The sequence below is a fragment of the Cajanus cajan genome, chromosome 10 (genome assembly GCF_000230855.2).
Source record: "Cajanus cajan strain Asha chromosome 10, NIPB_CcT2T_4, whole genome shotgun sequence".
NCBI classification, from domain to species: domain Eukaryota; kingdom Viridiplantae; phylum Streptophyta; class Magnoliopsida; order Fabales; family Fabaceae; genus Cajanus; species Cajanus cajan.
Genome location: NC_138526.1, coordinates 49,481,099 through 49,494,230, shown reverse-complemented (window position 1 = coordinate 49,494,230; position 13,132 = coordinate 49,481,099). Strand labels below are relative to the sequence as shown.

Below are 13,132 nucleotides of genomic sequence, written 5' to 3'. Positions count from 1 at the left end.
TAATTTTATTAATTAAATTAATCAAAGTCATTAATTAAAAAAAAGACTATACACTTCAAGTATAAAATATTTTATTCTATAATCTAATCATAAATTATATATATAATAAGTATGTTGACTTTTATAATAATTATCATATACTAATGATAATTAGATAATTAAATTTTTAATGAATTAGATAATATGAAGAAAGAAAAAAAAAGTATCTAAAATTTATGTTAATGAGAAGGAGATTGGTAGTTTGAACGTAGCCGACACTCCCATTTAGTTTGGTCGTAACTCCTAACACTAACGCACATGCACCCATTTGCAATGACTCTTGTGGAAAGTTCAACATAATCATTCTACATTATTCAAATCAAACAAACTATTCCCCATTTTTCTTCTTCTTCAGAGGATTACATGGTAAAATAGAATGACATGTTTTAGCAGAGTTTCCTTTTGTCCTTAGAATTAGGTACAAGCTTTGGAATTGAGTGGTTTGGCTACGCTTTCATATGCTTCTCTACAATCAGAGCATGTGTTTGTCAGAGACTTGCGTATCAATCATGCAATAACCCTCACCTGCCGCCAATTACATTTTTTCATTCCCACGCAGCTTCTAATGTTTTATAGATTCTAGAGTACAATTCCCATAGTCCCACACACCCCATTTTTTTATTTTTTTTTGGTTATTAATTATATTCCTGTTTTGTGAATACTGTCTCATTCGTTGGTTATTGTTCTCCGTTTCAAAATTGCTACCTAAACTAGCCTATCCAAATCTGAATATTTCTCAATCTGAAATTCTCTGTCCTTTTTGGTTAACCTATGAATTAGCCCATATTTGCTAAAAGGAAATTAATTTCTCCTCCGGGGTGTATAACTCTGTGGAATCGAGAAAAAAAGAGGAAGAGGGTTTGTTCTCATTGGGGATGCATATTGAGGGTGGTGGTGGAGGAAATGGCGAATCTTGTTCCCGGGGTGCTTCTGAAGCTTCTTCAGCACATGAACACCGATGTGAAGGTTGGTGGAGAGCACAGGTCTTCGCTGTTGCAAGTTGTGAGCATTGTTCCGGCACTTGCAGGGGGTGAACTGTTCCCAAATCAAGGTTTTTATCTCAAAGTCTCTGATTCATCTCACGCCACTTATGTGTCTCTACCTGATGAACATGATGATCTTATTTTAAGTGATAAGATTCAGTTGGGGCAGTTTGTGTTCGTTGATCGTTTGGAGGGTGCTTCTCCTGTCCCCATTCTTCGTGGGGTTAGGCCTGTTCCTGGGAGACACCCTTGTGTTGGAACCCCTGAGGATATTGTTGCTACTCATTCCCTTGCATTCCTTGACAACGGTAAGGACAAGAATGGGGTTTGTTCTGGTGGGGCTGGCATGGATAGATCGAAGTCTCCGAGGAAGGTGTTTGGTGGTGGTGTTGGGGAGAAGGAGAAGAAGGAGAGAGTGAGATTAAGCAGTAGTGGTGGTGGGATTGGTAAGGAGGAAGTGCAATCTAGCAAGACTAGTGGTGTTTTGGGTAGGAGCAAGTCTCAGTCTCAGCCTCAGCCTCAGCCGAGCAAGCCTTCACTCAGGATTGAGGTGAAGAATGAGTCCTCTACTAGATTGAGGTCCAACAGTTTGCGGTCCGTCCCTTCCTCGCCGAGTAGTTGCTATTCATTGCCGAGCTCTTTTGAGAGATTTGCCAATGGGGTCAGGCAGCATCAGGCAAAGGTTGGTCCTAAGGTGGGAGGGCTGGAGACAGGAAAGGCTGTTCATAGAGCTAATAGTCCGGTTGGGAAGAAAAGCGCAGTGGGAAATCCGATTAGGAATTTGGTGCATGGATTTGAAATGGGGGCTAAGGCTCTAAGGAAAAGCTGGGAAGGGACTGTGGAGGTCAACACTAGAGATTCTTCCAAAACTAGAGTTGCAACCAAGTTTGATCCTAAGCCTGAAGTTAGTGTGAGTCGACATTTCTCCTTTTGAGAAACTGTTAATGTTGGATGCCAATGCTTGTTGGATTTAATTGTGTGCTTTTGTGTTGTTTTTCTTTTCTTTTCAATTCTATATGAGATACTCTGCTATGAAGTTGGTTGGTGTCAGTCTGAGAGACCTGGATTTTATTACCTCCATGGATTGAATCAATCAACCAATTGTAATTTTTTTCCCTTTCATTTTATATTTTTATGGTCTACCAGACTCCTAGGAGGAGAAGCATTGCATATGAAAAGCTGACATCTAAAGAGGAGGGCAAGATCCAACCACCAACAAGGCTCCCTAAGGAACAACATAAGACCCAAACATCTACAAAGAAGGCTAGTGCTAATGGAACTATGGAGGAACCAGAAAAGTCAAGCAAGCAAAGAATTTCCCTTGGAAAGAAATCAGCGGAAGTTTCTAACAGCGGGCTCCCTGGAAACTTGGTCAAAGTTTCTCTAAGTAATAGAAAAGTGACAGATGCAAGTATTCAATGGGCTTCACTCCCATCATCTATTTCAAAGATTGGAAGGGTATATCCATTAAGAATTTCTTTGCTTCCACATTTTACTTCTTTGATTCTTGTCTGTCAAAGCATATATTGAGGAGTGACAATTGTAACAGAAAAAAGAAAGGAAGGCAAGGATTATTTTGAAAATAAATTTCTTGAGTTATATTAGCACAACTCAAATGAGTATAACGTTAGCTGCATGTGTACTATAATGACAAATAAGTATGCCATAGGTAGGCATAAAGTTGGGTCATATGATTGTTTCCAACATATATCCTTACTGCTGCATGCATTATTCAGAAGATTATATGGCATACTGAATGCTTCTGTTCAGATGAGAAATTCTTTAATTGTATTGCTTCATTCTTATTCTATTTTCATGTTTATGACAGGAAGTAATGAAACACAGAGATTCGGCACAGATGGCAGCAACTGAGGCTATGCAAGAGGCTGCTGCTACAGAGAGTTTATTGCAATGTCTAAGGTACGAATATATTCAAATCAGGAGAATAACTTTAGGCAATTAAGATGAACAATTCTTCTAGACTGCTGAAATGTTTAGATCAGGTCTTAGTGTTATTCAATGTGGTCAAGATTGAGTAAAATTTTCATCTACTGAAACAAAGCACCTCTTTCACTGAAGATGTAAATTAGTGTCATTCAAAAACTGTGTTGTTGATACTTTCGATGAATTATGTTTCCCATCACTTCTGCAATACTGAAATTGATGTGCCTGGATTGGTGGCATAAATCCTAAACTTCATTATTTGCATTGCTATGTAGAGATTTTCTTCTCCACTTTGTCCTATATATGTCAAAAGTTGCATATCCTCAATATATTATCAGTTATGTATTGGCTAACAGTTATATATATGTAACTTTTAACGTATGTAGAGATTTCCTGTTTCATCCTTTGATTAGAACCTCAAATCCAAATGTTTCTACGGATGGCCTAGTTTATTGATTGTTATTTGCGCCCTTGCTTTACAACCACTAGACTGCAACCACATCACTTTATTATCCAACTGGACCTTCTTTACATGTCCCCTACATTATCTATCCTCATTCATTCCTGATGTTCATTCTAGCTAATACTTGACCCATATGTGGTTAGTGGTTTAGGGGTTATTCTCTTTGCGTACCTGTGGTTTCTGCATTAAACATTTCTATTAATGGGAAAAATGTAAGAGGTGGGTAAATGAAGGGAGTAATTTGAAGTGACTCGTAGAAAGGAAAAACCACAGGTGAAAAATGTGACATTTTTTCAAAATGAAAATTAGGCAAAGCCAACAAACTCCAGATCACATGCAGGTTACGTGTAATTTACCCTTTAACTATAATGTGTAATCAAGGCAGATATTTTTTGGTCACCTGTTGCAAATATTTGGACAAAAAGTGAAGAAAATGTGTATGAATGCAATCCATGTTAATTGTTGTCAGAATTGGCTTGTAGTTTGATTGGAAAGGATAATTTTGATAGACGTATTATGTATATATTTCACACTACTAATGAAAACTTTGTAATTTAACCCATGGTGAGATGCTGAATATACAGCAGGAAATTAGGCTTATAGATTAATATAGTTGATCTATTTTGATAGACTATTATGTTGAAATGTTCTAATTCCATGCTACATACCAAGTTGTTGGTGACACTTGTTTGTGATGTTTCTGGCAGAACATATTCAGAGCTAACTAATTCTGCTAAGGAAGATAACCCACAGCCAGCAGTAGAGCAGTTTCTAACTCTTTATGCCAGCCTGAATAATACCCGGACAATTGCTGAATCCTTATCAAAACCTGTTCCAGATGGTTCATCTCCAGATTATGAGAAGAGCACGGTGGAAGAAGCCCTAAAAGTAAAATCAGATAGACAAAAACAAGCGGCTTCCTGGGTCCATGCAGCCTTGGCCACCAATCTGTCATCCTTTGCTGTTTTTACAAGAGACTCTCAATCATCCAAGTGTACAACTTCAAGCAATTCTCAAAACCAAAAGACTGTCGTGGGAAGTCAACTCACATTAGTCCTACACAGTTCCAGTGAAGATGCATCATCGAAAGTTCATGCAAAAACTCGTCTGACAGCTAATTCCAAGTATGCTTCCTCACAAGGAACTCATCGTAAATCAGTTGATGGGTTATCAAATGGGCAGAAGCAGCTGGTCCAACCCCCCTCAGAATGGGTTAGAGGAAATGGCCTCAATGAGGTAGTTAATTTGGTTGAAATGTTGCAATTACAGTCGAGAGTCTGGTTTTTGGGATTTGTTGAGAGGTTCTTGGACAGTGATGGGGACACTACCTTGTCAGATAATGACCAAATAGCAGGTATGCTCACTCAACTAAAGAGTGTTAACGATTGGTTAGATGAGATAGGATCGAGCAAGGATGATGGAGAATCGTGCCAGATATCAGCAGAGACATGTGACAGGTTGAGGAAGAAGATATATGAGTATCTTCTTACACATGTAGAATCTGCTGCTGCTGCACTCAGTGGTGGATCACAATTGGCGCCGCTGAACCAAACAACACAGATTAAAGCCAAACGGTGAATAAGTACATAGCTTAGCTTAACGATGCATGAGTTGTAGGACAGTTTGGGACTAAACTTGGTCACTGAAAGTTGTCCAAGGTCCACTTTAAATTTCACTTATTTTTTCCCTCCTCTTACGTCTGTTTGTACATAAATCCTACATGGGGTTTGAGGTATAGATGGAGTCTAATTTATTAGGGGGAGATAGCCAACATGATTTGTGAGGATTTAACTTTCATTTTTCTAAATATTGTTCAGATGAAATTATACAAATTGAATCAATGGAGGATATAAGCAGACATGATCTTTTCTAAAGCCCTTCCTTGAGTTGTGATTCTTGCATAGTTTCCCAAATCATGTACGATGTAACTTCTGCTGCCAAAGTATAAAGCCATAAGCATTACCGTTTCATATTTCACTTGTCAACTCTCAACATCATTGGTATGGGTTTTACTTTCTCTGGCACAACCATGAATGACATTTTCACGAAGGGAATTAACTACCAATCTTTGGTTTAATCATAGCAGCAAAAAGAGACATTAGATTGTGATATAGTTAAGTAATACAAAGATGAATTATTTTTATGCAGCAAAGCTATTAGTAAGTTTATAGTTTATGAATGTTAAACGATGGGGCATGTAGTAGAATCGTTATGTAGGCTTTTGTTTTGGCATTGAGCATGCGATAAGGTACTAATTGTACAGAAACTACAAATGAGATGCAGGGCAATTGACAAATGAAAATCTCTCCTTGTTATGGATCTGCCCCGTTGAAAAATTTCTCTTTTAACTGGGTTGACAGAGTAGGTTGAAGATGTTATAACTTGTAACCAAAAACTACAGATAATAAAATACAATGTAACACAATGCATGACATTAGGTGACATTTGTTCCACTAATTGTTTAGTGATCAAGGCAATGGTACAAACTTTTATCAAGAGAAAGATGGTTATTGGCTGCAGGAACAATTCAAACGTGCAGGACAAAGTCTTATCATGGAAGAATGAATTTGTAACATAAACTGGTCAAAGTCAAAGGATGATAAGAAGTTTGAAAACTGAATGTTCGTTGCTGGCCAGTGCCAATCTGGTTGACCCAATTTTCACGGTAATGATAATAATAAAGTCATCCTGTTCAAATGGAGGGTAGAGTTGATTTTGACTTCCTTATTCTTAATAATCATCTCTCCTTTTAAAATGGAATGTAAAAAGACATTAAAAGTTGAATTGACAAGTTGGGGCTACAACAGTTATTTTATCCAAGTTATGGGGAGCATTTTTGCAAAGCTGGCTTTGCTCAGAGTCAATAAGGATGGTTTTGTGTTTGTGGATGACTTTGATGAAATAGTTAACACCCAGTAGATTTATCAACTTGAATTATAATTATTTTTTTGGATAACGAAAATTTTGGAAAGAGAAAACAATATCCTAATCAAAACAGGAAATACCTGTCTATAAGTATCAAATTTTCACTTGGTCTTCCTAGTCTATGCCATTTGGACAACAACGGAACGTAGAATCAAATTAAATATGATGCAACCAAGAGGAACGTAATGAAATGAAATGAAATTATAACTTCATTATTTATATATATTATGAGTAAAATGCATACACCTATCTCCTAAATTAGAAGAATACAAATTGGGATTTTATATGGAATAGAATGTATTCATTCCATTATGTATTTGAATTACCAATATTTTGTTGCTGTAACTTGACCAAACCGGAAAATCTCCATGAATAAAGTTGGGTGAGAATAACTGCAAGGCACATAAATATTATGTGATTAAGAATATTTTAATAAATATAATATATATTTTATATAAAATCGTGAGAATTAGATGCAATTAACTATCCTCTTTAATATGAATAAAATTTGCTCTTATTTTTTTTACTTATATATAGATTTGTATCAATTTATAATCACTCAATCATAGTTGTTGATAGGGGTATTTAATATTTTATTATCATCAAAATTTTCTCTAATAATGAGTGTGATTTGAAAGACCACTAAATCTAATAGTTATTAATATTTGTCATTATATGACCTCTTCAAATTATCTCTTATAATAATTAATTTTTTTGGAGTTAAGTACACTTAATTACTTTATGATTTTACAGTTAATAAATGTTATAACTTAAGATTGACTCCTTTTGTCTCTTGTGAGGTGTGAGGATCGGGAAAAATGACTAGTAATCTAGCTACATTGATTAATTAGGTGAAAAGTGTGAAATTACAAGTCTCAATAATCTTAAGAATAATTTTAAATAAAATAATACAATTTGGTAACAAAATTAATGTCATTAACTAATTTTCTTAATCTTAAAAAAATTCTTGATAGCGAGGCTGCTGCTTCTAATAATAATGAGCAATTTAACTACTCAATCTAACACTAAAAAAAGCATTCATCCTATTAACACCATCATAAACATAATTTAAGTATGACCATAATACTTGATGAGGTCGTGATGCATAAAACAGATGAAGCATAATCTTGATTTATTTATGTTTTTAAAATCTTGATCTACTTTAACATGAAGCCTAATGGATGAAGCATTAAAGTAGATGAAAAATCTACAATACATTGAGAACAATATTACGCTTTACGCACATAGTTCAATTATATATTCCTTTCAATCTTGATGAAGATCAACAATATAACGAGCTTGTATATTTTGCCAAGTAAAAGTGGGGAAATTGATGTAAGGGAAATTTCTGGCTAACACGAAATTTAAAAAAAAAATAATAATAAAAAATGATGGTTCATGAGCTTGGCACACCCGGTTATGGTGGACTAGAAGAGCAGCAGCCTGTTATCCTTCCACTGTGAGGAGAGGAAGGTGGTCGCTGCTCTGTGAAGCCAGCCTCACGCTGTGAGCTCCGCTTTAGGAACAAGGAAACCCAAGCCTTCGCCCAAGTCCCATTGCTCAACTCCTAACTTGGAGCGGGCAGGCCTGCATAATGCATCTTCCAGACCAACCGAGCGTAGAACGAGCCATGTTCCATCACCTTGGTGCCCCCACTCGGGTTACAAGCTAGAGTTATCAAGCTCGGCGAACGGACATCCTTGTCAGATTCTTATAAAGGATGACTTGTATAAGAAATTGGTCGATGTGGGACTTGTTCCTTCCATGAGGTGGAACATAAAATGTTGTAAACTTGTAATGTTATCTACCTGGACAACTAGTAAAACAGAAAATCCAGAACCCCAACTACAAGGAAAAATGGAAGATTTCATGGATTGATTGATAACCCAAATAGAGTTAGACTTATGTAGTTAAGTTATAAGCAGGTGATATCCATTGTTAGAATTTAGACATAGGCTTGAAAGCAATAATTGGGTACTAATGACAAGTGAAGTTGCGTGCGTTTCAATTTCAAGGTTTTGTCATACTCATATCAGACTTGCACTGAAGCAACTGATATATGAAGTTTGCGTCCATCCAATTAACACAGCATAACATGATTGAACGAGGAGTATAGGAGTCTAAAAAGTCCGATTTCATTACGTAAAAAATACAAAATAAAAAAAAAAATGTTGGTTCAAGAGCTTGGCACACCCGGTTATTGTGAGCTGAATAGTGCAGCAGCCTGTTATTCCTCCACTGTGAGGAGAGGAAGGTGATCGCTGCTCTGTTAAGCCAGCCTCACGCTGTGCCCTCCACTTTAGGGTCAAGGAGACCTAAGCCTTCGCCCAAGTCCCATTGCCCAACTCCTAACTTGGAGTGGGCAAGCCAGCATTATGCTTTGACCAGCCCAACCGAACGTAGCCCAAGACATATTCCAGGTAGATGATAAACACACCTCCACTCTCGTATAAACACATCCCTTTTTTAAAAAAAATATATAAAATGTCTAAATTATCCTTTAAAAAAAATGAAATTCTTAAATTTACACCCCCTTCCCCGCACCAGAACGGCACTAGAACGGGCCGTTCTGCAAGAAGAACGGCCCGTTCTGATTGCAGAACGACCCATGCTGCTTGCAGAACGGCCCGTAGTCGTTCTGCAAGCAGTACAGGCCGTTCTGCTTGCAGTACGGGACGTACTGCAAGCAGTACAGGCTGTTCTGCAAGCAGAACGGGCCGTTCTGTTGCAGTACAGGCCACCGCGTCACTTTTAAAATGACTACCTTATGACTGATTTTAAAACTCCGATTTTAAGAGTCATTTTTGTACTAGTGTGTCTTTCCATAGAACAAGTAAGAGTCTTTCTCTTACAAGACCACCTGCTGACATTGCGCACCCCCTCTTCTTTCTCTTTCTGGCACTCCTCTTCTTCTTCTTTTTTCCTGCACCTCGCACACCCTTCTTCTTTCTCTTTCTGGCACTCCTCTTCTTCTTCTTCTTACTGTTACGGAAAGTTCTTTCCGGAATTATATAAAAATGTTTCGGAAAATACTTTCCATAATATTAAATTCTTATTCCGGAAAGTATTTTCCAGAAATATTTTGTTACATAATTCCGGAAAGTACTTTCCAGAATGTTAATGACCGTAAAAATACTTTCTAGAATGTTAATGACTGTAAAAGAACCTTTCTTATGCTGATTATGGTGGGGCTAGTCCTTTTTTTCTATTCAGAATGACTGTAAAAGTATATTACTTAATGACATTGAGCGGAAAGAGGCTTTGGGAAGAAGAGGAGTGTGGAGTGTGGGGTGCGGGGAAAGGAGGTGTAAATTTAGGAATTTCATTTTTTTTAAAAGGGTAATTTAGACATTTTATATATTTTTTTTTAAAAAATATTATGGAAAGTTCTTTTCGAAATTATATCAACAATAATTTTACTATTCCGGAAAGTACTTTCCAGAATGCTAATGATTGTAAAAATACTTTCCGGAATGCTAATGACCGTAAAAGAACCTTTCTTATGCTGGTTATGGTGGGGCTAATCCTTTTTTTCTATTCAGAATGACTGTAAAAGTATATTACTTAATGACATTGAGCGGAAAGAGGCTTTGGGAAGAAGAGGAGTGTGGAGTGTGGGGTGCGGGGAAAGGAGATGTAAATTTAGGAATTTCATTTTTTTTAAAAGGGTAATTTAGACATTTTATATATTTTTTTTAAAAAATATTATGGAAAGTTCTTTTCGAAATTATATCAACAATAATTTTACTATTCCGGAAAGTACTTTCCAGAATGCTAATGATTGTAAAAATACTTTCCGGAATGCTAATGACCGTAAAAGAACATTTCTTATGCTGGTTATGGTGGGGCTAATCCTTTTTTTCTATTCAGAATGACTGTAAAAGTATGCTTAATGACATTGAGCGGAAAGAGGCTTTGGGAAGAAGAGAAGTGTGGAGTGTTGGGTGCGGGGAAAGGAGGTGTAAATTTAGGAATTTCATTTTTTTTAAAAGGGTAATTTAGACATTTTATATATTTTTGTTAAAAAAAAGTGTGTTTATACGAGAGTGGAGGTGTGTTTATTATCTGCCATGTTCCAACACTTTGAAGCCCCCACTTAGGTTACAGGCTAGCGTTACCAAGCCCGGCGAACTGAGGCACATGTCAGAGACTTATAAAGAATTGTTTGTATAAAAACAGGGTCAATGTGGGACTTATTATCCCTTCAATGAAATAGAAGTTATCTAAGGTGGAACATAAAGAGTGTTATAATGGTATACTTGAATCTACCTGAACAACTACTGGTAAGAAGGATATGGAACTAAAATTCTAAAGGGTATAAGTTTACCACTAATAAAGAATCTGGAAATTTTTTCAGATTGTATAGTAGTGGTACCATTTGAAAATTGATTAGACTTTAGCTTCATTGAATATATGAAGTCTGAAAAAATCTTAATTTGAGTTTTCCGGTGAAGGATGGTTCTGAATGTTACCAGTTGATATATATGAAGATCAAACAAGCGCCATAGAATAAGGGTTATATTTACTCCAGATTGTTCTCCACTATTTTGTTCTAGACTCTGTATATATATTTTATTCACTAAGGTAGCAATTATTATCCTTTTATCATTCCTTTTGATTTTGAGAGGATAAAAAGTGGTGGTTGAATAGATATTTGGCTTTCTAAAGTGATAAGGTGTTTAGAGAATAATACACTCAACAACTATTGATTAAAAAAATGACAATCGGCCGGGAGTTATGATATTCTCAATGATTGATTTTCTCTATTTAATTATTATTTCTACACTTTGTCTTTTAAAATGCACTCTTTTCATTTTAGAGAAGTATAATCCCTTTCAAACATAGTGTTATTGTAACTTTTTCCTTCTGATGTTTTGAGCAATAAGTGATTTTGTAAATCGCACAAAAATAATGTTGGGATGACAAATTATTCAAAAAAACGCCTACAAAAAAAAAAGGAAGAAGGCAAAATAATAGAACGCAAAGTGGAACATAAGATGGAGAAGATGGAAGTAACAATTTAATAGCAGTATATTTTAGCTTTGGAAAAATGTTTTGTAAACAGAAATTTGGGACAACAAAAAGCTGTCCTTCTTAATTTTGAGATGTATGAAAACAAAAATAAAGAAATCTGTTAAATTTAACAAAGTAGAGTAATGCTATACAATATGTTAAATTTGTTATGTCCAAAATAATGAAATTGTTTGTTTTTTTCTTTCTTGAGTCAATCACCAAGCTTCATAATTCCCTACGATGATGTCATTCATGATTATCATTACGTAAGCCTACAACTCTCTCTCTTGATATGATGTATATCATGTAAGAATTTCTTTTGCTAAAGACGAGAAGTTGCTACTACTAGTGTACTTGAGTTGCAGTTTAGTTGGACCACTACCCCTTAACTATATGCCATTGAGAATCATCCTTTTATACATGTAACTAAAATCCAACCAAGAAGATATTGGCAAAAAGAAATATATTAAGCTTGTTGAATTGTGAATCATGTGAAAGCCTAACTCTGTTTGTGAGACTTCATATGTGACCGTGATGCACAACACAACCACATGGCACACTTAAAAATAAGAAAAAAAGAGGACCTAGACAAGATCAATTATAGAGTCTAGTAAAAACTTTTAGAAATGGTACAATGTGCACTAACTCAATAGTAAACAATGAAACACAGTTATGAGAACCATTTAAAGAATAAATATGAAACAAAACTGTATTATTCATGCTGATACTAAAAAGGATTATATATATCATATTCTATTTAAAGATCCACAACTAATTTTATAACCTATATTCTAAATATTTATAAGAGATATTATAGTAGTTAAACATATTATTCCTAATTACATGAAAATATGATTAAGATATAGATGATATGTTGTTAAAATACAATCGATAATTAACTTAATACTATTAATGTGATAAAATGTGATAGAATATTGTTGAGCATCGAAGGGATTACCATACATATACACATGTTTCTGTGAGGGCTTGCTTTTAGACATCACCCAAAATGCCTCTCGACTAATGAAAACAATTGTGTGTATATAAACTCATGTTCATCCTCTTGTTTGAAAGATGTGAGACTTTGCTTGCATCCCAACAAATATAAATAAGTTATTAGAAAATTCCACAATTTTCTAATTATGTTGGGCTAATTATGACATGCAACATTTAATGATTGTTTCACATAGTAGATTTTGTGCATTAAATGTGAATATCATGTGGATTTGGTGCATTAAAAAATGCCTGAAACATGACAATTTATAGTTTTCCGTTGCTGCAACATGTATTCATTGGTCTTGTAGAATGAAGTTTGAGATGTGCATGCAGCATGATTGTGGCAAGTTGTGCATAATTGAAGTAAGCAAGTGTTCATTACCATATTTCATTGTGTTGTACATCGTAGGACCCAAGCTGCAATTGCACTATCCATGCCTAACTGGCAACTGTAGTGGATTTGGACATTAACCATAAAGTTGACTAGAATCATCTCCTTTCTTTTGGATCACAGCTGCAACTTCACTGGAACAATATGGAATTAAACTTTCTCTTGCGTCACATAGTTTAAATTTACTTGTTATAATGATGTTAAAGTTTTTTAAAATGAGTGTGTCAAAAATTATATTGCTTCTACTCCTTTTATCTTTTTATATTATTTGTTCGTAAGTTTTGAATTCCGGGAAAAAATTGAAATGTAACAATCCACCACCCCCTTTATTCATTACACAAATTCAAAGCAAAAGCTGAAAAGGTAAAAGACCAAATG

General features: G+C 35.4%; 1 protein-coding gene across 1 annotated transcript; it reads left to right on the top strand.

Moving 5' to 3' along the window:
* The first annotated feature begins 299 nt into the window (after positions 1-299).
* On the top strand, positions 300-5,303 carry LOC109805964 (protein CORTICAL MICROTUBULE DISORDERING 2). Its single transcript, XM_020368272.3, has 4 exons — positions 300-1,932; positions 2,169-2,480; positions 2,851-2,942; positions 4,137-5,303. The coding sequence occupies exons 1-4, from the start codon at positions 943-945 to the stop codon at positions 5,005-5,007; spliced, it is 2,265 nt and encodes a 754-aa protein (XP_020223861.1). The 5' UTR covers positions 300-942; the 3' UTR covers positions 5,008-5,303.
* The last annotated feature ends 7,829 nt before the right edge of the window (positions 5,304-13,132 follow it).

Excerpts from the sequence above, each read along its gene's own strand:
- LOC109805964 (XM_020368272.3), top strand. The coding sequence starts at position 943 with ATGGCGAATCTTGTTCCCGGGGTGCTTCTGAAGCTTCTTCAGCACATG. Across the intron at positions 2,481-2,850 it reads CTATTTCAAAGATTGGAAGG|GAAGTAATGAAACACAGAGA; the intron begins GTATATCCATTA and ends TGTTTATGACAG. Across the intron at positions 2,943-4,136 it reads AGTTTATTGCAATGTCTAAG|AACATATTCAGAGCTAACTA; the intron begins GTACGAATATAT and ends TGTTTCTGGCAG.